Source organism: Rhizoctonia solani, chromosome 12 (assembly GCF_016906535.1).
Source record: "Rhizoctonia solani chromosome 12, complete sequence".
Classification (NCBI taxonomy): Eukaryota; Fungi; Basidiomycota; class Agaricomycetes; order Cantharellales; family Ceratobasidiaceae; genus Rhizoctonia; species Rhizoctonia solani.
The window spans coordinates 1,133,908-1,156,036 of NC_057381.1; the positions used below are offsets into that span (position 1 = coordinate 1,133,908).

The following is a 22,129-nucleotide window of genomic DNA, read 5'->3' on the forward strand; positions in this document are numbered from 1 at the left end:
CGGACTAACACAGATGGAGTGGTTGAAAGGGCCAATACGTTTGGTTGGCACATTTCGGTGACAAAGGACGGAGCCGATATTTTGACTGAGCAGAACATTCGGCTAGACAGCATCAATACAATTATATGGTCTCATTGGCACTGGGACCGCACGGGCGACCCTTCTCCATTCCCCTCGTCTACTAGTCTTACAGTTGGACCGGGCTTTAAAGCTGCGATGCTTCCCGGATATCCCACAGACCCCAGCTCGTTCATCGCAGAGAGTGCTTACAAGGGCGGAGAGCTCGTCGGAATTTCGTTTGACCAATCTACTTTGGTGACGGAAGCTTTTACCTTCTTGATTCTCCCGGTCACACGATCAGGTATATATGTGGATTTGCACGGACCACCCTCGATACGTTCGTGCTCATGGATGGAGATGCATGCCATCACGGAGGTCAGCCACGTCCAACCAAGAACTTGCCCTTGTCCGAATATATTTCTCCTAATCCATTCCCCAACAAATTAAATGGAGCAATATGTCCAGGTGCACTTTTGCTTCCCATCCATCCGACTCATAATCCCACAGAGCCGTTCTATCGTGTGTCTAAATTACCTGGTGGTGCGGCTAAAACAGATCCTGTTGAGGCTCAGGAGAGCTTGGATAAAATGAAGGAAATGGACGGACATGATAATGTGCTTACTATCATAGCACACGACACCACATGGTTAGACGTGCTAAAGTTTTTCCCTGAGAACTTGAACGATTGGAAGACAGAGGGATATAAAGCACGGGGCATGAATTCTTGAAGGACTTTAGGGAAGCATTTTCAGGAAATCAAAAAGACACCACAATGCACGCGCCTTGAACATCGCTTTTGTAAATCCAGATGTATTTCATAGATACATTAATTTTAACGGACGGTTCAGGGGCTTAAGTGTATAACTTATGCCTTCGAATATGAAGACCAAAAGGAATACACACCACTATGTATGCCTATACCATTAAATGCACTTAAAACAGATATATTTTGGCCATCTGAGTTCCTGGGGAAAGTTATTCCACAATATCACACCTATATTTAGCCGTGGCTTATCCGTATTACATAATCTGGTATATCGCCACACCACCACAGAGTGACGTCATTAAGTATCACAGCCCGAAAGTATTCGACTCCCCTCATAGCACAACAATCCATATACAGGTATATTCCCGCAAATATATTAGTGATCATCAATAGATATGAACCTCCACTAGAGTGAGTAAGCATGGATAGGATCTCTTAGTCATGTTGCGGAACTTAGGTACTTAAATAGTGGCCGTATACTTACTCTCTACCAACGCGTTGACACACATCGTTTATTGAACCATGTCTCAACCTCGTTGTGCACCTCCTCCCCCTCCACTACACATCCCGTCTTCTAGTGACACTGTCAAAATTAGCATTATTGACACCACCTCTCGCATCAAGGGCCCTCCTACCGGCGTGTTCTTTGAGCCTATAATCAAAGGGTTTGAAACCATAGACTGCCCTGCATTTGCCTTTTTGATAGAACATGAAAAAAGTAACTCCAAGCTTGTCTTTGACCTAGGAGTCTCCAAAGATTGGCGCAATGGTCCCCCAGTGAGTAAGTTTCTTTGCTCCTTCGAATTAGAACGAACATTCTCTAACAGCTAAATTATTGTAGTCGCCAACAGATCCCTTAAGCTCGGTTGGGATATATCGGCCCCGAAGAGCGTCTCCGAAATCTTGGTTGACCATGGTGTCTCTCTGGAAAGCATTAACACTGTAATATGGTCTCATTGGCACTGGGATCACACCGGTGATCCTCATCTCTTCCCATCCACCACCAGCCTGACCGTCGGCCCGGGTTTCAAATCTGAAATGCTCCCTGGTTATCCAACCAATCCTAAGTCCCCTTTCCTAGAGAGCGCATACAAAGATAGAGAGCTGGTTGAAATCTCGTTCAACGATGAGCGAGTGCTCGATATTGGGGGATTCCGAGCTCTCGATTACTTTGGTGACGGAAGCTTTTATTTACTTGACTCCCCGGGCCACGCAATCGGCCACTTGTGTGGACTCGCAAGGACTACTCCTGATACCTTCGTATTCATGGGCGCAGATATATGTCACCATGGCGGACAGATACGACCCACTAAATACGTCCCCCTACCGCATTCTGTTTCCCCAAATCCCTTTCCTGACCGAATAGGAAACTTAGAGTGCCCAGGGGCATTATTGCTCGCCATTCATCCCAAACACACTGCTGTCGAACCGTTTTACCAAGTAGCTGATCCACCGCAAGGGGGAGCGGCCAGCACCAATCCTGTTGAGGCCCAGAAGAGTGTAGAGAAACTGATAAGCATCGATTGTCATGAGAACGTCTTTACAGTCATTGCTCATGACAAAACCATGTTGGACGTGTTGGATTTTTTCCCTAAGCCGTTGAACGACTGGAAGTCTAGGGGGTATAAAGAGACGAGCATGTGGATGTTCTTAAAGGACTTTGGGGGCGCGTTACCATAAACTAGATATGTACAATTTGGTATACTACTAATGCAAGATCGAAACAAATGCTACACAATCTCGAATGCAACCAGGTCTAGTGCGAATACGAATCTAACGATTAAATGGTACTACGAAATGTTAGGATAATGCAAAAAGAAATGGGCAATCACAGCAATATCCGTGATTTCAAAATCTCTGTATTTTTCCCGACGTGAACCATGAAACTTGAGAACAACAATATTCCCAGCCCATGGGTGCGCGGCCCGATTTTGTGTAAGCGTGCGCACGGACTGATTAAGCTCACTTCCATCATTCATGAAAGAGCGGCGAAAGAAAATATGAAATGGGAAACGATGGGCACTCCCTCCGAAGCCTTCGAGATTGATGATGTTGGCGGGCGACAATCCCAGATCCATATCAGAATCGAAGTTTGGAACCCATCGGATGCTTCCCGTAGGATTCGCCCGAGCTTCTACTCTAACAGGGACGATGAAGTGTTTGGGGGAGTTGTGTGCTAGAAAAAGAGCCTGCATGTATGTAGCTCCTTCAATAGGTGGGCTGGGTCGGAGTGCTTCTTCTAGAGGAATGCAGGTAGTGTAATGGGTGGGCCAGGCCGCACTTTGACATTCGGTCGAACAGTACCATACCGAACGGCATCTAAGCGTCATAGGCTATTAATTACGAATGTATGCATATACGTACGCAAGTATACTTACCTCGTACACTGCAAGAAAGATGGCTGATAACAAACTTGGCAATAGTTGATCGATGCCATATTTCCGTCTAAATGTTCGTTTCCGATTGCAGAACTGTGATGAGGTGTTTCAAGCAAGTTCAGCGCCTGAGGAACTTGACAAGTATAGGTCTTCAAGTTACAACGCGAGGTCAGGTACTCGTATTTTATACGAGCGTGGCTCTACAGGAAAAGGCTACGGAACTGTATCATACTGAAGAATGCCATACAATTATCAAGTTCTAAGGCCAGTAGTAACCGAGAGCACTTTCCATATTCAAGTATTCCACCACAAGACTGACAAAGGTAAATTAGTACAAGTTCACAGCATTGGCAAACTAGATGCTCGAGCATATAGCCAGTTCATTGAGATTCCGTCACCAGACTTCTTGCTGCTAAACTGTGACATAGTGGCTGTTCGGTAGGAACTCGACTACATGAAGCTCTTAGAGTCTATGAGGTGCTCGCCATAGACACGAAGGCGCCTATGAAATAGCTGTCGAAATGAAAGAAACGATGCGGGAAACAGGAAGCACAGCTTTTGAGGCACCATCAACGGTCATGGTAATAATACGCCGATGTGATTATTGCATCTTTTCTGACGAGAAAGTGTTGCCTTTTCGGAATGTCCAAGGTTGATGGTGTCGAGGATGAGGAAGAAATACTAGATGATCTTGCTTTGTAATCACGTGACCGATGCAGCAAGCTCGGCACAGCCGAATTTCAATTTAACTCAAACAAGCTGGGAGGCAACAATTTGGATTGTATGAAGATGAAACGATGGACAAGATTCGTGATTCTAGAAAAGAGGAGCACAGGTCGCAAACCTATCGGTCTAAACAATAACCTTAATGGTCAAAGCGATCTCTCACGTGCGATTGCCTTGTGCACTGCCGTGGGGTGCATACAGCCATGGGTACTCCAGTATCTGTTAATAGGCAAAGACTGAAATCAAGTCAGCGTGTAGCAGCTCACCCAGAGGCGTACAGCTTCCTTAAGATAAGATAATCATAAACACAGCTCTGCCGAATATGTCTTGACGTTCCCTTACAGCCAACCTATCTTGGACACCCCTGACGAGTCTATCGTGTTGTATCGGAAAGGTTGATTTGGACAATCAAGCATGAATAAATACATTATTGGAGTCCGACAAGTAAGCAAGTGGTCTGAGACACTTCTTTTAACTAGGGAAAATAGGTTCTAAAAAACTGGGCGATCGTAGGCAAGTCGCTAAGGTTTGTATTCTGGTATCCCTGTCGGCGGGCGCCATTGTACTTGAGGACAATGACGTTCCCAGCCCATGGGTACGAAATATCCGTAGTTAGACGCATTATAGCTTCATTGAGTGGGCTACCATCGTTTCGAAAGTTTCTTCGAAAGAATATCGCGTATGGGAAGCTGAGCGGAGATCCACCAATGTCATGAAGGCATAGTGCATATCCCGGATGTTCGCCAACATTGAGAGTTGGGTTAGAGTCAAATACTGGATAAGACCGGGACTGGCCCGAAGGGAGCGAGTACGTGTGGATTGGTACATTTATTTGCTGGTATTGACTATGGCCGGTAAAAAATCCCAGCCCCTTTACTGTATCCGTTTTAACGATTATTGCGCCAGTAGGTGGGACTATCGGCGAAGAGGCACAAACGAGATAGTGAGAAGGCCAGTCCCTTTCTTGGCATGCGGTACTACAGTACGCTTCGATGTTACAGCTTTGTAGATGTATGTCAGCATTTTCAGTCTGTAATAAACTGTTCACGCTACCTTCTGCAGCGGAATTGAGTGTTTTCGTTGCAAACACGACAAGGACGCAATTGGTGAGCCATTCCGACAAGATTGAACTTATGTGTAAAGGTAGGAGGTGGGGGGTTGTATGTAATAGCTCAAAAGTCACAGCACAAGAGTGAAACTTGAGTTATTGTCGATGATGTCTATCGTTTCATTTATAGAGAATACGCTCCGAAACCGCCGGACCTACGCTATCCAGGCAGCGCTCTAACCGAGTGTAAAGCTTTCGAGTTGTATATTACAACTGGAATAATCCCCGGGATCAATGGCGCTACAGAAAGTGCATAAAACTCAAGACCTCAATCTCGCAACTCGATCAACCAAACATGAAAGGGACGCCGCTTCGGCTTTGATGCAGTGTGCCCGATCACAAATAGGGGACACTCAGGGAAGCTCATTCCGACTTGAGAACGTAGCTTATGGGCAGTGGAACGGTTGCAGACATAAGAGTACGGGAAACACCGGGAAACTAACACAAATATACAGAGGAGCCTTTGAAGAAATAGGAGAAATGGGGCGGGGTTCCTTTATTTGGAATAAACACCTCCTAGTAGATGGTATTCTTCATCACTTGGGAATTTGGTATGCCATTGGCGTCCGGGTTGAACGGCCACCCTGCGTGTGCTCTGTATCACTATCGGTGGGTGCCGGGAGCTTATTGTTCCCCTAGACACCTTGCAGTAGTACCATCCACGATGGTAACTAAACTGGACGAGCTTAGTAGCCAAGGTAGCTTGATTCTCAGTCATCGAATTAGTCAGTGTCTGACAGAGTCATGTTCTGTTTGTACTCCGGAGATCTTGATGTGCTCGAGGCATATCTTGACTAGTAGTTGATAAATTCTAAAGTCTTTGGGCGCCTCTGATTTACATTGATTCGCCCCCAAATTCTCCACTCCCGGCGAGTTATCCTGTTTGGGACGCAGCAAGGAGCTCCGGGCCGGCTCTTACCTGAGTGTCTGGACTATCGTTGTCTCTTGCTGCGATGTCGACCGGTGGCATTTTCTCATAATAGGCTGTAATTAAATGTCAGTCTTAGCACTCGCACATTGGAGCACCCCGGTGAGGTCGCATATCAACATAAAGTGTATAGATTTTCTTTATAAGCTTATGGATCCTAGGATTTGTATTGCTTATGTTTGATATGAGCATAAATTTACTAAAATGATCATATTACTCAAATAGCAGGAGTTGGCTATATAACTTGGAGGTGGGCTTGCTCGAATGCTACCGAAAAGCTGGCTCAAATGCCAAAATTCGGGAAATTCGCTTAATTGGTTCTCTAGACTACGCACTTCGCACCCCGCGAGTGGTGTACATCGATGGTTGGATGAAAGTCCGGGTGCTTCGGTAACGCATCACAAAGCTTCCTCCTGAGATACCGATCAACCGACAGGTGTCTGATCTAATGGGTGCAGCATCATATTGCTTAAACGGGCTAGCCCACCTTACCTAGTTCAATGTGCACCTACCCACGTATACTAGGGTGCATACAACCTGGCAGGAGCGGGGCTCAAACGCGAGGCATTTAATGCTATGCACGGGCATTCGCAAAGGAAGGGCATACATACATGTACTTTTCACTGACGTGATATATTTTCAGCATGCATATCAACGTCGCCCATCCACTTACGGCCCGTTTGCTGGTTATTTACACACAGCTAATGAGGCCTGTGCATCAATTATACAGCATGTTTAAGCTCGGCTCTTTGTTTGAGTCAGATGATGGCTGAATTTCCGTGCTTAGGCCCCGGAGGGGAAGGTCTACCTATCAAGGGTACAAGAGAAAGTAAATGGATATAGGCTCCCGAGAAGCGACGAGCTTCCTCTTACATATCTCGATATATAACGTCACGATTTTGAGTAATAGCACCGGACACTGGTGTGGGATTGGGTTCTAAACGGGGCCGCAAGAGTCCGGGATACCCAAGAAGGAAGAACTGGTATTAGCGCCTGATAGTTATGCATTGAAGCTACCCGATCAAAGCATAGGGCTATATGTTTAGAACGATGAGAATAATGGGGTCTACGAACAAACCGATGTCCTGTGTTATGAAATGTCATCGACGCCCTTCATGAATTTGAGGTTGTTGTCTGGCTCCGATCAACTCGGGATATGCCAATACTTCTTGCCTAATAACTGAGACGTTCAATTCATCTTGAATTCATGAGTTTTACTTAATCTGGTATCAACGCCTAAAGTGCGGCATTGATTGTGCGCGGTGATGTGACTTGCACGAGGCATTTGCGTGAATCAGTTCGGCGAGGCTGGCCGATCTTGCCAGTGTATGAGATGTGCTAAGGGCGCCCGATTTGAGCACAAAGATTCTTTATGTACCTGCGCGGCACTCGCTGGCTCCTCAGCACAGGATCCGGCTTAATGGCCTCTCAAAGTAAATAGTGTAGCGTGAAGCGGTAGCTTCTGAAGGTCCCGGCGCTACGTCTGAGCATTGCTCGGATGCCGTGCGTGGGTGATCTGTTGATCTTGTACAGAACCCTGATAATTAGTCAAAATATAATGGCCGATCAAGCCTGCAGTTTTATCCGAGCCACCCGAGCCACTCGGTAGACCATTTCACCGCCACTTTAGTCGCCATCACTATCTGATTTATTAATACCCAATGTCATGAAGTGCATACAGCCATGTCATTCAGGATTCCGTTGGCATATTGGGGACGGTGGGCATGAGTGGATCTTTGGGCAGTATGGAAAAAAGTATGCTTGAAGCGGTTGATAGCCGTCTTCTATGCCTTAGATTCAAGCTAAAAAAAAAATGAACTGAATTAAAAAAAAAGCATTCGCCATAAGACGTGTCTGAGTCCTTGTTGCTCGAAATGCAAAAAACTATCAACAATACACCAGAACGCTATTATATATGTACAACCTATCATTAAATCAGAAATGGGAGTAATGAAACGCTGTTATGTTGAAGCCAATGTATAGGCGAGGTGAGGATGTCATATGTGATCCGCGAACGAAACCGTAGCCGATTGCAAGCTCAATTCAAGGTCCTTTGAGTTTCTCACGCCAGCCAATGGGCTCCTCACCAGTCCTTCCCATGGCACCCCCTCCCCCCAATCTTTGACTCGCATTATTTCGTTCGTTTCCGACCGCCCTGAACTCTCGTTCATTCATCTTCGTCTCCGTTGGCAGGTTCGTACGTGGCCTCCTGCACGTCCCTCTTCCATACCCATATGACACCCCAGAACACTAGTCCTATGGTCGCAACGCCCGCCGCACCCACGCCAAGGGCAGGTATCCACTCACGCCACCATGACGGAAAGTATGGCTCGAGAACACGGTCGATCTGGACAACCCCACCCGTCAATAACGAGTTACCTGCCAGCCTGCTTGCCGAATCCGGCGTGACTCCAACGGTCTTCCCCCACGCCTTTACCCCAGCCCACTCATCCGCACCCTTGACGGTGATAGCCCAACCGTGGTCGCCTGTATGCGCGAAAATCACGTCCCCATAGGCAGAATGGGACGTCTGAAGTGTTCCAAACCGCGCAGTTGACGATTGCAGTGGTAGTGGGGTCTCGGCATCAGGCTCGTAAGGAGTGCTGGTAGTGGTAGATGCGGTATTGGTGTGAGGACGAGCTCGCGAGGGAGATTGTGCGTATTCGCCGTTGAGTAAGTTTTCGATTCCACGCTCAGGCTGAACAAAGCGGCTCATAATCCACTCTACCCATCCAGTGGAGGAAGACTCCTTGGCGCCCACCCCAGCGCCCTGCTCAGCGATTGGGACCGGCACGATGTGCTGACGTACAAGTGCCACGAGCGCGTCATGATCATCCAATAGGCGAGTAAGATTGATACGCGCAAAAGCGGCGTCGGTTGGGCAAAGTAGCGTGTATGTCCATTTCGGGGGCTGGGGCTTTTTGCTGTCGCCATTGCCACCACGAAGCCACCATTTCCCCCATTTAGCGCTCGCAATTGAGGGGGGGTAGATGTTCACGATATTGTCTACCGGAAGACCCGTTCCGTTCCAGATCCCTTCAAATCCGGCACGTTGGACGAGCCGGAGCATCGTACTGGCATCCGCTGCTAGCCCAAGCTCGCGGATCCCGACACGTACGCTTCGGGGCCAAAGGACGCCTGATACTTCATGGAGAGCTCCGGTGCGTGTGAGAGTGTCAAGAATAGTCAAGGGGAGTGGCGATTCATCCGGGCCACTTGCTTCAATTAGGAGACTGAACCGCAAGTCAGTAAAGGGCAAAAGCAAGGCACAGATCAAACACGATAGCGACACCCGAGGGGTGGAGCGGCTGGGTCCGAGCACAGGGGTAGATTCCGTGCTTTCATCGCTTCGCCCTCGACCATTGTGATGCGGTAGCAGAACCGAAGTACTCACCTATCCCCTTCTTTTACGACTCGGACGTCGCTCCCCTCCACTGTGCCCCAGCTCTTCTTTTTCCCGTTTCCTTTGTCTCCGTCAGCGAGTATGGCAATCTTCCCGGCTCCACCATCGAACGACAAGTCTTGACCAAACACTACACCCTCCAGCAAGTGATGCATCAATACTCGCTTTAACCCTGTCCGTGCATCGACGTCGTCCATCATGAGCCATTTGGTCGCCAGACCTCGAGCAGCAAAGGCTTCATTAACCGGTACGAGCAAGGTTGTTGCAGGGCGAGAAATATTGAGCCCAGCGGAGAATAGCAGTGAGGTGAACGTCGTGTGATCAAGTGAACCCAAAGCTGCTTGTATTGCGTCAGGAGGTAAGTTGAGGGGCCTTGAGAGCAGATAAATGATCGTATTGTCGACACGGACTGCATATTACGGATTAAATTTGAATGAATGAACGAATGCAGCAGAAGGATTGCCATACCAGGTTCAGCAATCACGTTTGCTCCTCCAAATGCCAAATCACCATTCCCCACACCACCCTCGCCCTCTGTCCCAATATCTCCTTTCTTACTGCTTACAACGTCCACCTTGAGTCGCATTCGTTCTCCTTTGAGACTATCAGGCCTCAACTCAGTTCCGACCAGTTGTCCATCGACGAGGTCCTTGGGCTCGAGAATGCCAGGGATAACGTGGTATCTCAGAAGCGTCTTAAGTTCGTCCTTGATACTTCCAAACAGGTTCAGATCTCTCTTTCGTAGGATATCATTCAGAACGTCATCAGCGGGAGCAAGGATGGTCCATTCCTTGTCCTTTCCAGATCCGTTGACGTAAGAGTCCAATCCGGCTTCTCTGAGCATGCCAACAAACACTGTGGCATTGAGAGCCAGCAACCATTTCTCAGCGGTCGCCTTGAATAACGGCGCACCAGACGGGACAAGCAATGAATCGAGGGTGTGTAGGACTCCATTAGAAGCATAGACATCCTTTTGAAGAACCGAGGCGGTGCCATTATTGACCATAGTAGTTCCATTGGAATGAGTAGCAAGTTGTAGTTTACTGTTTGCCAAAGATTGATCTACAGAACCAAATGTCAATTTTTGTAACCCAAATTAAAAAATCAACTCACAGGACGAATCGCTGCCCCAGTATTCACTCCAGCCTACTTTGATATTATCGGCGAAATCTACATCTTCATGTGGTTTCTCCCCGGTGGTCGCGTGTCTGGCAAATATATCCATCAAATCTCGCTCGGCGAATCCGCTATCTAGCCAGAGTTTCTCCATAGGTTGAAGTACATCCCATGCCTTGTCATCAGGGACGAATAGCGTGAGGTGAGGCGAGTTGGAAAGCACACGTTCGATAGACGGAGTGAGGTAACGGGAGAGTGTCTTCAAATTTGGATGGTGTTTAACCACATGGGCTACAAATGAATGGTATTAGCAAGCCACGTACAAATCCAACAAGGTCGCATGTTTTACTCACCTAGATTCTTTGGTAAAGGAATAACGCCATCGACCCCAATTACACGACCATTCGAAGCCTCAGCATCACCCTTGACGATCTTCAACCCGCCCTCGCCTTGTTCAGAAACAGCTACCCACGCAGCATCGTCCCTCCAGGTGATTCTGACTCGTTGGGGCTCCCCGGCAAGGAGTCCGCCGGGTACTGGCATCCACGGAGGTAGATCCGGAGGCTCGTGTGAGGGTGGTCCAGATCCATCGTCAGGTGCCTGTGGAAAATGAAGCGTTCGGTGTGTGAATGTTGCAGGGGCAGCTGGGAGGTCGTTCGATGTTGTTGGTGTGGTGGTATAGTTTAGCATATGGTAAAACACGTGTTGTCTGAGCTCGTTGTGTGGGTTGGTTGGAGCTGACCCGGACACTAGCGACGCCCAGAGCGAGTCAGGATGAGACTTGGCATATCGCTCGATAGCAGCGTTGGTCGGTGCAAATAGAGTGCTCCCATTGATTCGGTTCAGCGTTGGGACCAATCGAGCTCGTTGCAAGGCTTTCAGCAGTAGACTGTAGTCTTCGTCGGCCGACAGCACATCGATGATCGTCTTCCGAAAGGTATATTCTTCAACAAAGGTATCATCACCGGTGCCCTCAAAATGTTGTTGGTCAGCGAGCACCGAGCCCACCAAGAGTGCATTGGCGAGTGTTCGCCACCGCATGTTGCAGAAAACAAATGGCTGTAGTAATCGTCCTAGTGGCGACTCATATAAACCGCTCGCGTCACGTGTACGTCATTTTTTTTTTTTTTTTTTTTTTTTTTGATTCATATTTAAGGAGCTACATGCGAAACAAGGCAAACCGCTCACAAGAAACCGAGGCAAACTACGCTAAGAGAGAGAGAGAGAGAGAGAAAGAGAAAACACAACACGGGGAAGCGAGGTAGTAAGCACGGGATGACCGCGGGGGCCATGTACAGGGGCCGTAAGGGCGTGATAATCGATGCGTCTTAAGGACTGGAGTGTGGCGGCCATAAGGGCGTATATAGCGGTCGTAAGGACGTATGGAAGTGGGCATAAGGCCCTACAGAGGTTGAGCGGCTGCCGGCGGATCTCTACACTTTCCGATTCCCGACTTCAGTATGAACTCAGATACTGCCTCCAGTCCCGGCAGTGTTCCGAAAATCTCCTCCCAGGAGTGTTCAGGCGATACGTCAGTAATGATGTGCCTGTATTTTTCCGTCTCGGGACAGAACATGAGCATGTGCTCGGGCGTTTGTGATGGTTCGCCGCATGGGCATTGCGGGTCGATGTGGGAGTGGAAACGAGCGCTATACGCCCCGTAGAAGCCGTGTCCGGTGAGGAATTGGACTAGTCGGCATTGTACGTTTCGGGGGTATGTAGGCCGGTTGAATATGGGGTGTAGTTTAAGGGCGGGTGGTCGCGGTATGTAGGTGCCCGAGTCTGGACGAGCTGTGGTGTGTTCGTTCCAGATTTTGCCCCAATTCGCCGTGGCTCTTTTCGTGGCTCTAGTTCTTGCCCATGTTATAGTTCTGTTGAAAACGGGGGTGGGTTGGAGCATCTCGCTCCCCTTCGCTGCTTCATCTGCGAGTTCATTTCCATCTATTTTGGAGTGTCCTGGTAGCCACTTGATCGTGATGTGGCGGGACGGGTCTTTTCCCAGGAACTGTTGGGCGTGTTGATGGAAAATTCTCGATGCGTATTGGGCGGGGTGTCTGTGTAGTGATGATATGGCTTTGACGGCCGCTTGATTATCGCAGTATATGATGATTCGCTTTGCCTGAACTTGCTCGGCTATACGGGCTGCACTGTTAAGGCACATGGCGATCCCTAACATTTCAGCGTCGTATATGTTGGCTCTAGGGCCGATGCTATGTGAATTCCTTGCTAGGGTTTGTCGCCCGTATTTGACGATGTATCCGAGGCCGACCTTGGGGATGCCATTGAGGGTTCCGGCATGCCCGTCTGAGAATCCATGGACGGTGTTTCCCAGGTGGTTGCTTTCGGCTTCGTCTATTTCGTTCTGGATGATCTTGGCGGCAGCTTTCTTCGATGGGGCGGGTGATTTATGTTCGATTTCGAGCTGCCCTGGCCAAGGTACTGGGGGTTTGGATGGGTGAACGAGGTACGGTGTGATGAATTCTATGTCCGGGTGCGAGAGTGAAGCCGCGAAAGTGATGGGGGACTTGGGATTGTGTTGGCGCTCCGTGGAGGAGTCCCATTCTGGCGGTAGTCTGCGCGCGACTTCGGCAAGTGCGGGTATGGACTTAAGTTTCCTAGCAAGGTTTTCGATAATTCTGAGGCATGCGATATGAAGGGGGGGTATGGAAGCGAGGTGTTCCATGCATCTGGAGGGAGTGGTTTGGAAGGCACCAAGTATCCACCTCAAGCCTTGATTCTGGACTTTCCTAAGTGGCTCGAGCAACGACAACTGCCTGCGCCCATGAAACCACAGAGGGAGCCCATAGGTCAAGATTGGGGTGACACTAGCCTTAAACAAGATGCGTGCGTGACGTACTGAGAGTCCGTTCTGGGAGTTGGCTAGCATCCGTAGACCGGCCAGCGTGGCCTTGGCTTTGATGGCCATGGTCTGGATGTGTTCCTTGAAGTTGAGCCTTCTGTCCAGAAAGAACCCCAGCCATCTGACTACATCTTTTGGACTGATGGTAGTATCTGTACCGGAGTGGGAAAAGGTTAGTGATGGGTTGGAGTGAGGGGTTTTAGGAGAGCAAATGAAATGGATAAGATCAGACTTAGGGAGTTCAAATTCTAGGCCTAGTTTGATGGCAACTTGGTTGATGTTCTTGGTAACTTCAGAGATGATGTTGATATTTTCTTGATGGGAGTGGCTGTAAGCGAGGATGGTGAAATCGTCGATATAGGCGAAGGAGTGTGCTTGAGGATCTGTAGAAGCAAGGAGGAGGGGGATGGAGTATAGCGAAGAGAGGACGGGGGATAGAGGAGAGCCCTGTGGGATGCCAACATTGGGCAGTTGGAAGTGTGGGCAGAGGACGCCATCAATGCGGAATTGTGCTGTGCGGTTGCTTAAGTAAGATTTCAGCCAATTGCAAATGTTGGTCGAGTACCCAAGGCGGTCTAGAGTGTAGATCAGGCGGGAGTGGTCGACGTTGTTGAAGTAACCTGACACATCTAGAGTTAATAGGGAGGTTGCCTTGTTGTTCTTCCATGCTGTGCGGATGTCGTGTACCATGCATAGCCCTGCATCTGTGCATGACGTGATGTCCTTTCCCCCAAATTGCGCTTGGGGGATTAGGTTGTGTTCCCCGGCCTCATGTAGGAGCCTCGCCGTGACAACTTTTTCGAGGAGTTTGGAAAGTGTCTCCAGTAGCGCAATGGGGCGGTAATTCTTGGGGGTGGACATGTCGGCACGGTTGGGTTTGGGGATGGGGGCAATGATGCAGTTACGGAGGGCGGTGGGGTGGTATCCAATCTCTAGACATAGGTTGAACAGGTTGACAAAGATATCTGGGGAGGCGTTGAAGGCCCATTTGAGCAGTCGATAGTTGGATCCAAAGGCGCCTGGGGCAGAACGGTTGGATGTGAGTTCAAGCGCGGATCTGACTTCTGCTGAGGTAATGGGTTGGTGTGGCCTTCGTGGGGTGCTCTTGAGGCCGAGTGGTTCTAGCGTCACGTGGGGGGAGTTGACTCGTGGGAAGAATTGCAGGCCTAGGTGTTTAGCTTTGTCGTGTGGATGTGTGGCTGTGATGTCTAGAGATGGATGGCGGATAGGGGGGATGATGGAACGCCGCTTACCCTGGTACCATTTTAGGACGTCAAAAACGCGTTGGGTAGAGATCTCTGCCAAGATCTTGTCCCCTCGGCTTTTTCTGGCCCTTCTGATGGCACCTCGTAAGGCCGCTCTCAGCTGTTCCTTTGGTTTTTGGTCAGGGTTGTGTTTGAGGTTGTGAACCGCCTCAGAACACTCGTCTGTCCACCATGGGGATCTAACTGGACCGGCCCTCTTTTGACACGGGGGTGATGGCATGACTAAGCGGGTAGCATTTGACATGGCGTCTAGGATTATGGAGGTCATCCTATCTGCGTCTTCGGCTACCGAGGGATCTGTGGGAGGGGGGTTCTTCTGGACTTGCCGCATGTATTCTTGGGTCCACTTCTTTTGGCGGCTGGTATCTATAAGGTGTCTGGGGGACGGTTCCGTGACCCCAACAGACTCGGCTTGATCGTGAGGGCCTATGGTCCATGTGATGGCCATATGGTCAGACCCTAGTGACTTGCCAGAGGACTGGGCTTCTACCTCCCAATTGAGGTTTGGCCACGCGTCCACTGCTCGGCTGTTAAGGAGTGTAAGATCTATTATGGCGTTGGAGGCGGGTGATCTTGGGACGATATGTGTGGGGAGAGAGAGGTGATTAAGGACGTGGAGGTCCTGGTACTCAGCGTATGCCTTAAACATCCTTTCTTGTGCGTTGGGTCGGTGTTGCTCCCACTTGGAGCCTGTGAGGGCCCACTCGGGATGATGTAGGTTGAAGTCCCCAACCATTATGCATGGTCTATCCATGGGGATGTTGATGTTGGTGATGGCGTCGACGGTGTCTTTGAGGCTCTTGCCGTGGGGGTAGCAGTTGATGATGGTTAGGGGTGAGTCGTGTAGTTTGAGGTCCACTGCAAGAATATCTTTATGAATGGGTGAGATGTTAGAGAATTGAGGATGGATGTTGCGATTGTTGCGTATATATATGGCTACCCCTGGCCCCTCAACCGTGTTGAAGCCTGGGGGGATAATACATAGGAAGTTAGTGGAGGCGACAGTGCCATAAATATTCTGTTTGTTGGGATTAGTGTCTTTTTGGGAGCCAATACGGCCCCACCAAATGTCTTGGAGAATAAATATATCGAAATACTCATATAGCGGTTCGTTGAGGAGTGCGTGCATTCTTGGGTTGCACCCCGCAACATTCAGTTGTAGTATGTGGTGTTCAGGCATTAACGCCTGTCGACCGGCTTGCAATGATCTGCGTGATGGGGCGGCGGAACTCAGACATCTTCGGGCATTCGGGGGTGTTGAATCGGTGTCCGTGTAGACTGCAAGACGTGCAATACACGCATTCGCATGGGTTTCCCTTGCCATCCCGAATGCATCGGGGGCAGTTGTCGGCGTTGTGGTCTTCGGTGGTGTGGGTGTTGCGGCCGCATTTGTGGCAGCGGGGCTTCTTGGTGCGGCACTGTCGTTCGGTGTGTCCGTACCTCACACATTTCGAGCATGTTTGTAGGAGGGGTTTGGGGTTGAATTTCTTGATTTCACACTTTCGGCCGTATATGAATAATTGTGGATTAGCGAGTAGGCGGCTCGAGGTGATGCCCCCGGCGTCCTCGAATGCGAACGACACTGTGGAGGCCTGCCGGCCTTCCGCTTGGAGGCGCGCGGGGTCTGCGAGCCAATCTGGTGAAAGGGTTATTTTGAGGTCGCCAAATTTGGCTTCCTCAGGGAACGAGTCCCGTAGCAGCTGTGTAAGTTCGTCTCGGTTGCGCATGCGCTGCGCGGGCCCTCCCATCCCAGTGGGGACGTTGGTGACTACCAGACGACTCCACGGAACTTCGGGGCCGAAATCGTACTCGGGCATTTTCAGCTTGTCCATGAGTAGGGGTATGGCGTTTTCGATCGCCGTGATGGATGCAGAGTTTGAGAAAGACAGGTGTAGACTCGCCTTGAGTGTCCAGCGGACTCTGGTGAGTCTGCCTTTGCCGAGCGTTCTGTTCGCGGCATCCAGGCATTCGCGCATGGACACAAAGATGCTCTCCGGGTTGGGTTGGGTGACGGGTAGGGTTTTGAAGCGAACGACAAAGTTCCTGTCGTCGCTCTGTGCGGGTGATGGTTTCGCAATGTCCCTTTTGAGGGCGGACGCGATGTTGGAAGCTTTGACTTCCGGGGCTTTGGAGTTACCCTTGGCCGCGACATCGGCCCAGCTGACGCTTGCTGAGTTGCTTGTATTTTGGTTAGGTTTGGGGGCGGAGGCTGGCTGGGTCGTATGTGCAGGCTTAGCCTGCGGTTTCGAACCTTCGAGCCTGCTCAGCCTGGTGTTGATATTGTCGAGTTGTTCAAGTTTTTTGAGGATTTGGTTGAGGATTGGGTTGTCTGTGCTAAGGGTTGAGGGTGTGTTTGGGTTGGGGTTGATTAGTCCGGAGGTTGGGTCGAAGTCGATGAACGGGTTGGTAGGTTGTGGGTGGTGTGCCGCTTGACCCCATCCTTTTCCGGGTTTGGAGTTGCCCCAGTCTGTTTCGTGGTCCGTCTCCATTTCTTCGTTGTCGACTAGTGATGTGACTGGTTCGGGTTTCATGGGTCTTCCCTCCCGTATGCATTGCGGGTAGATGTGACTTGTGCGGTCTGCATGGTCGTGGGTACTTTCGCTAATTTTTGCGATGTCCTTCAAGAACTTGATCGTGGTGTTTTGCTCGTTGGTGGTCCTGTCTTGGGTTACTCTGTTGTTGATGATGGATCGGATGACTTTTGCGGTGATTTGGGAGTACTTGAGGGCGCACTCGAGCGCGTCATCGCAAGGGTATGCTCCGTCTTCTAGTCGGTCGAGCCAGTGTTGATCTTCCGGGTTCCATGTAAGGTCGTGCATTGGTGTTTCTCTGCGGACATTGCTAATGCGGTTAGATTTAGGGGTGGCCGACATCGGACGTGTGTCCTCTGCCAGATCCATGGCTATGCTTTTGGGTGTGCCAACTTGGCTATCATCGTAGTCCGACGTATGTTCCATTAGTCGCTCAAACCCTTCCCCGGCGTCTCTAATCTGTTCAGACTCTTGGGAGGAGCTGACGATCATTGTGACGGGAGGATTGCCTGTGTTGGGCGGGATGAGGGGGACTTTTGGGCTCGCGACGCGTGATGCTCGGGTGGGGCTAGGGGTATGAGAAAATTCGGAGATGGACTCAATGTTTAGTGTTGCGTCTGCAACTGCTTCCTGGGTAGACCCAGCAGGGATGGCGGACTGGACGTTGCTAATTTTTCTAGGTTTTTGGTCGGAATCATCAGAACCATACATAGAGATGGAGTCATTGGAGCCGTTGTTTTTGGATTTTTTGATAGCTTTTCTCTCAGACGGGTATACAGAACTAATATCGTGTGCGTGAATGCTGGTAAGGTCAGAAGTAGAGCGAGTAGAACGACGCAGAATGCCTGAAAAACGCGAGCTGATTCCTTTGCCCTTGGGCCCAGGATTGTCGGTCATGGTGGTCGCCGTCACGTGTACGTCACTGGAACCTTAAACGCGCCCGAACCACGTGGGCACAGCATGCCTGTATGCGTTGTGATTACATCTATTCATTGCACACCAAAACAACCAAAAGAAGAAAAACGATGAAAGGAATGGCGACACAGGCAAATCGACACAAATCAAGACGACTTTGTCCTCTCCTTCAGTATAGCATCCAGCTTGTCTAGGGTTCGCCTGAGCATGATCACTGCACCCTCAGATAAAACTCCAACCGCTGGGTCCGACTCCTTTAATACCTCCTTGAGAGCCTCATACTCTCCTGCCTCACTCCGTGCTACCAGAGCTCGTGCGTCTTCGATTGCTCTGGCCAATCGGCCCTGCTTGATATAATACCACTCGATCTCGGTTTCAAGCCCGCCCACTTCGACCTCCAAGGCTCGTCGTATGAATCCTCTGGAAAGGACGTAGGCCTTTTCGCTATACAGTCGGCTGCATACAGACGTCAGATTGATCCTATGCAATCAACATGGGACTTGCCTGTTAACAATGCCTTCTTCCGTCCCTCTGAGCTTATCATATGCGGGCTCGCAGAACCATCTAGCCCAATGTTATTATCGTCGCTTTTCCTATAGGAATCAAACTCACGGCTCCTTGACCAGTACCAACCCCTGGATAGACACAAACGCCTGTAACAGCGACGACCTCGCCGCACTCCAGGACTCGCTCCTACCCACGCCAAGCGTCAAAATTCATATCATTTAATCAATCAACACACGCACTTGTCTCCGGACCACGTCCCAAGGATACTCAAGCACACCTTGCCTTCTTCGTACAAGTTCCTGTCGACCATGTCAGCTAGATGCATACCTCGGCTCAAGTCTACTCACGGGTTTACTACAACGTCAACAAGTCAGTATGCTTTTCAGCCAGAACAGGTAGGACACTCACCGCGTCCATTTCCGTTCGTCCAGCTCAAGAAATGCGCCTGCGGTGGAGATTGAGGAAACGAACTATCCAAAAACCAGTCGATCACAAACGGTGCATCTTCATACGGTGTGTTCTGAGGACCGATAATCAGGCATCGCAAGAGGTCTGAACGGTCTTCGTACGCTCGGACCAAGATCGTGTCTGCTGGCTAGTTTGTAAATTGCCCGGCTAGGTTTACAAGGAACTCACTAGGTAAGCTACTAGCGAGCACCTTGTACTCTTTAGCCAGTCGAGTCATGAACGATTTGGGAGGCTGAGCCGAGGTGGTCTTGTGTCCATAATACGCGTGGTCCACTGGGGCACTAGGCAATATCTCGAATCGATGCCAAGGCGAAGTGGATTCGTCCAGCGTATCAAGTATCGATCCTCCACTAACATTTAGACTCGTGCTCGGTCCAGGTACTGAAGGCAGTGATGGGGATGTCTCCTTTTCGGCAACAGGAGCGGTCACAGTAGTAGCACCAGTAGCACCAGTAGCACCAGTAGCACCAGTAGTAGCCGTAGTATCAGTAGCGGACTCAGGCGGAATCGGAGAACCAGGGATATATCCTCCGGGTATAGTCATATCTTTATCCTCATCGTCGCCCCAAGACCCAGCGCTCTCCATATCTTCATCCTCGCTTCCTTCCGTTTCCCACCCATCCACTTCCTCTTCCTGCAAGGGCTGTCCATCGGGATACACAACCTCTTCCATGACTTCTTCCGAACCATAACTGCTCCCTTCATCCGCAGACAAATCACCGTCCTGCCATCCGCCAAGTTCATCGAACCCTTCGTTATTGAGCAGCGTAACCCGTTCAAGTGGAACCTCGACCACCTCTCCATGAGGTAAAACGACTTGAATCAGCCCGCCTGTAGTCAACTACCCCACCCCGCGTTAAATCAGCCCCAGGATCTACACAGCAACAACAAAAAAAGCACCCCAGACAAAGAAAGAAAGAAACTCACGTTCATAACTTCTCCAAACCACCTGATACTCCCACCCTTGAACTCATGGACTTTGACTACACGGCGTTCGCGCCCCAGTTGCTCGGTATGAAAGTACTCTTGCGATGCTCCTTCCTCGGCGAGTTTCATCCCGAGCGCAGCCATCACACCTCTCCACCCGGCCTCGGCCAAATTCAAATCGTTCCCAGATTGGTCCCGGCCATCCGAATAGACGTGAAAATGACCGTTCTCGTCCGAATGCGAGTGCGTATGCGTGTGGGACGGATGAGGTTGCTGAGCCATTGGCGGGGGCTCTCGCACCCACTCTTCCAATTCTCCGATACGCGGGACTGCGGGTAGTTGCGCACCATTGGTCGTCCCCGGTCTGTGCAAAAAGACAAAATCACCCCGTCGAACGCCGAATGTTTCGGTCCCGGACGGTCCGTGTGGATCGAGTTCGAGCACGGAGACGGTTTCGGTCTGGGGAGGGCTTGTGCCATACCACATTACCTTGGCCGTTCGGTTCTGGGCATGAGTGGACTGGACGACTGCCACTCGGGCCTCGTCTTCGTTCTTCCAGCGGACAAAATCTCCTGGCCTGGCGCATCGTTATTACAACATTGTGAGAAAATGAAAGGGGTGAAGTACCAGCAATCATACTCGTCCACATTCAAGTATGGAATAATGGCGGTACCCAAAACTTCCTCGATTGTCCCATCCTGCCACATGATCTTGGCGGTCGAGCGACTTTCAGTGACCACCATCGTTTCCACTTCGAGTACGCGACCCGACTCGCCCCTGTGCTGAGTCTTGACCACACCGTACCCTGCAAGATCATGAGAATTATAAAGAGAAAAGAGAGCATAGACCCACTTTGATACGCCCCTGGATCTTTGAACGTCACTCGATCGGGGACCCGGGTTACGTTTTCAGAGCGAATCTTGACATAGGTAAGGTGATGAAGATCTTCTGCGGTCCAAAACTGTTGCGGTCTTGGTCGATTGGCCGATTCTTCGGGGGTGAGCTAAACTGCAGTCAGTCAAAGCTCGGCTATACCAAAACTGTACAAACCCATTGGTTGACAGCCAACCAGCTGACGGCCAACACGCTAGGCTGAACTTCAAGAATGCATTGCGAGGTGCCTGACGTGAAGGGCGGGTGGCCAGTCGCAGGAAGAATGTCCGTCCCGCGATCGCCAACAGCAAACCTGCCGCCCATATCCGCAACCCGAACTAGATCCTTGTCATTAAGCAGAATAATCGCCTCGTCGAAAATCTCCTCGACCTGGCAATAACCCCCATAAAGTCACGTACGAATCCAAAACTCGCGCATACGCACCTGTCCAACCCAATCGTTGCACACAACGTAATCCCCCAGCATGACACCCGGCTTATTCTCCACTTCCTCCCCGGGTATCCATCCCTCGACAGGTACCCCGCTGATCGCGTGCTTGAGCCTAAGTTCGCATCGGACCTCGAGGACCACGGCGCTAGCGACGTCGTCGATCCCACGCTTGCATACGTCCCCGACCCGAAATGTGCGGTCGACGAGCTCGTATTCGGATTCGGGCACAATGTGGCGCGTGCGGTGCTCGATATCCGTTATCCCAAACTCACCCTTTTTGAGGGGTAGTTCTAGCGGATCGGAGGGGTTCAGTGGGGACACTTGGTCGTCTGCGTCGTGCCAGCTGCGCTTGGGGTAGATCAGTTACATGCGTATGAGAGGGTGGGGAAGGAGGAGAACAATTAAACGGAACAACGTACGCCGACCATCTGAGACCATGCCCGGTGTGTCAGTTTGGTGTTAGAGTATGGGTGCCATGCAAAGCGAGACTCACCGCCACTCGTGTGGGATCGCTTATTTTGCGAACAATGTCCTCGGAATAGAACTGCGAAATGAGTTGTGGGCTTAACCCTGCCTGTGTTGGACCTCACCTTTGCCGCCTTTTTCGAACTCTGTTTCGGGGCCATGGTTGAGTGCAAGAACTGAGCGTCGCTTATGTCATCACACAGGTTGGCGTTTAATCGGCAACGCGACTCTTTGCTCGATCACGCGCGGTGTGGGCTCTATTATATTCATTATACAGATTGAGAACAGGACGCGGGACTGCGACGGGTTTCGAGACCATGCCGAATGCATATGTACATGATATTTAGGAAGGAATTTTTTTTTGTTCACAAGCCTCGGAACAA

At 50.3% G+C, this 22,129-nt stretch overlaps 6 protein-coding genes across 6 annotated transcripts; 2 read left to right on the top strand and 4 right to left on the bottom strand.

Annotated features, from left to right (window-relative positions):
- Positions 1–216: 216 nt before the first annotated feature.
- RhiXN_11595 (uncharacterized protein) lies at positions 217–788 on the top strand (the record flags this gene model as incomplete). Its single annotated transcript, XM_043331410.1, has 2 exons — positions 217–361; positions 568–788. 2 exons carry the CDS (start codon positions 217–219, stop codon positions 786–788), a joined length of 366 nt encoding a protein of 121 aa, XP_043184920.1.
- A 560-nt stretch (positions 789–1,348) lies between these two features.
- RhiXN_11596 (metallo-beta-lactamase superfamily domain-containing protein) lies at positions 1,349–2,506 on the top strand (the record flags this gene model as incomplete). Its single annotated transcript, XM_043331411.1, has 2 exons — positions 1,349–1,607; positions 1,668–2,506. The coding sequence occupies 2 exons, from the start codon at positions 1,349–1,351 to the stop codon at positions 2,504–2,506; spliced, it is 1,098 nt and encodes a 365-aa protein (XP_043184921.1).
- A 5,627-nt stretch (positions 2,507–8,133) lies between these two features.
- RhiXN_11597 (carnitine/acyl carnitine carrier protein) lies at positions 8,134–11,526 on the bottom strand (the record flags this gene model as incomplete). Its single annotated transcript, XM_043331412.1, has 5 exons — positions 8,134–9,199; positions 9,361–9,778; positions 9,838–10,431; positions 10,483–10,776; positions 10,839–11,526. The coding sequence occupies 5 exons, from the start codon at positions 11,524–11,526 to the stop codon at positions 8,134–8,136; spliced, it is 3,060 nt and encodes a 1,019-aa protein (XP_043184922.1).
- A 361-nt stretch (positions 11,527–11,887) lies between these two features.
- On the bottom strand, positions 11,888–15,739 carry RhiXN_11598 (Reverse transcriptase (RNA-dependent DNA polymerase); the record flags this gene model as incomplete). The annotated part of the gene is made up of 1 exon (XM_043331413.1): positions 11,888–15,739. One exon carries the CDS (start codon positions 15,737–15,739, stop codon positions 11,888–11,890), a length of 3,852 nt encoding a protein of 1,283 aa, XP_043184923.1.
- Positions 15,740–15,782: 43 nt separating this feature from the next.
- On the bottom strand, positions 15,783–18,038 carry RhiXN_11599 (uncharacterized protein; the record flags this gene model as incomplete). Its single annotated transcript, XM_043331414.1, has 1 exon — positions 15,783–18,038. The coding sequence occupies one exon, from the start codon at positions 18,036–18,038 to the stop codon at positions 15,783–15,785; it is 2,256 nt and encodes a 751-aa protein (XP_043184924.1).
- Positions 18,039–18,202: 164 nt separating this feature from the next.
- On the bottom strand, positions 18,203–21,907 carry RhiXN_11600 (ubiquitin-conjugating enzyme; the record flags this gene model as incomplete). Its single annotated transcript, XM_043331415.1, has 14 exons — positions 18,203–18,512; positions 18,669–18,749; positions 18,803–18,862; positions 18,911–18,917; positions 18,972–19,151; positions 19,200–19,872; positions 19,959–20,535; positions 20,598–20,763; positions 20,811–20,961; positions 21,009–21,221; positions 21,276–21,629; positions 21,701–21,709; positions 21,775–21,825; positions 21,872–21,907. 14 exons carry the CDS (start codon positions 21,905–21,907, stop codon positions 18,203–18,205), a joined length of 2,868 nt encoding a protein of 955 aa, XP_043184925.1.
- Between the last annotated feature and the right edge of the window lie 222 nt (positions 21,908–22,129).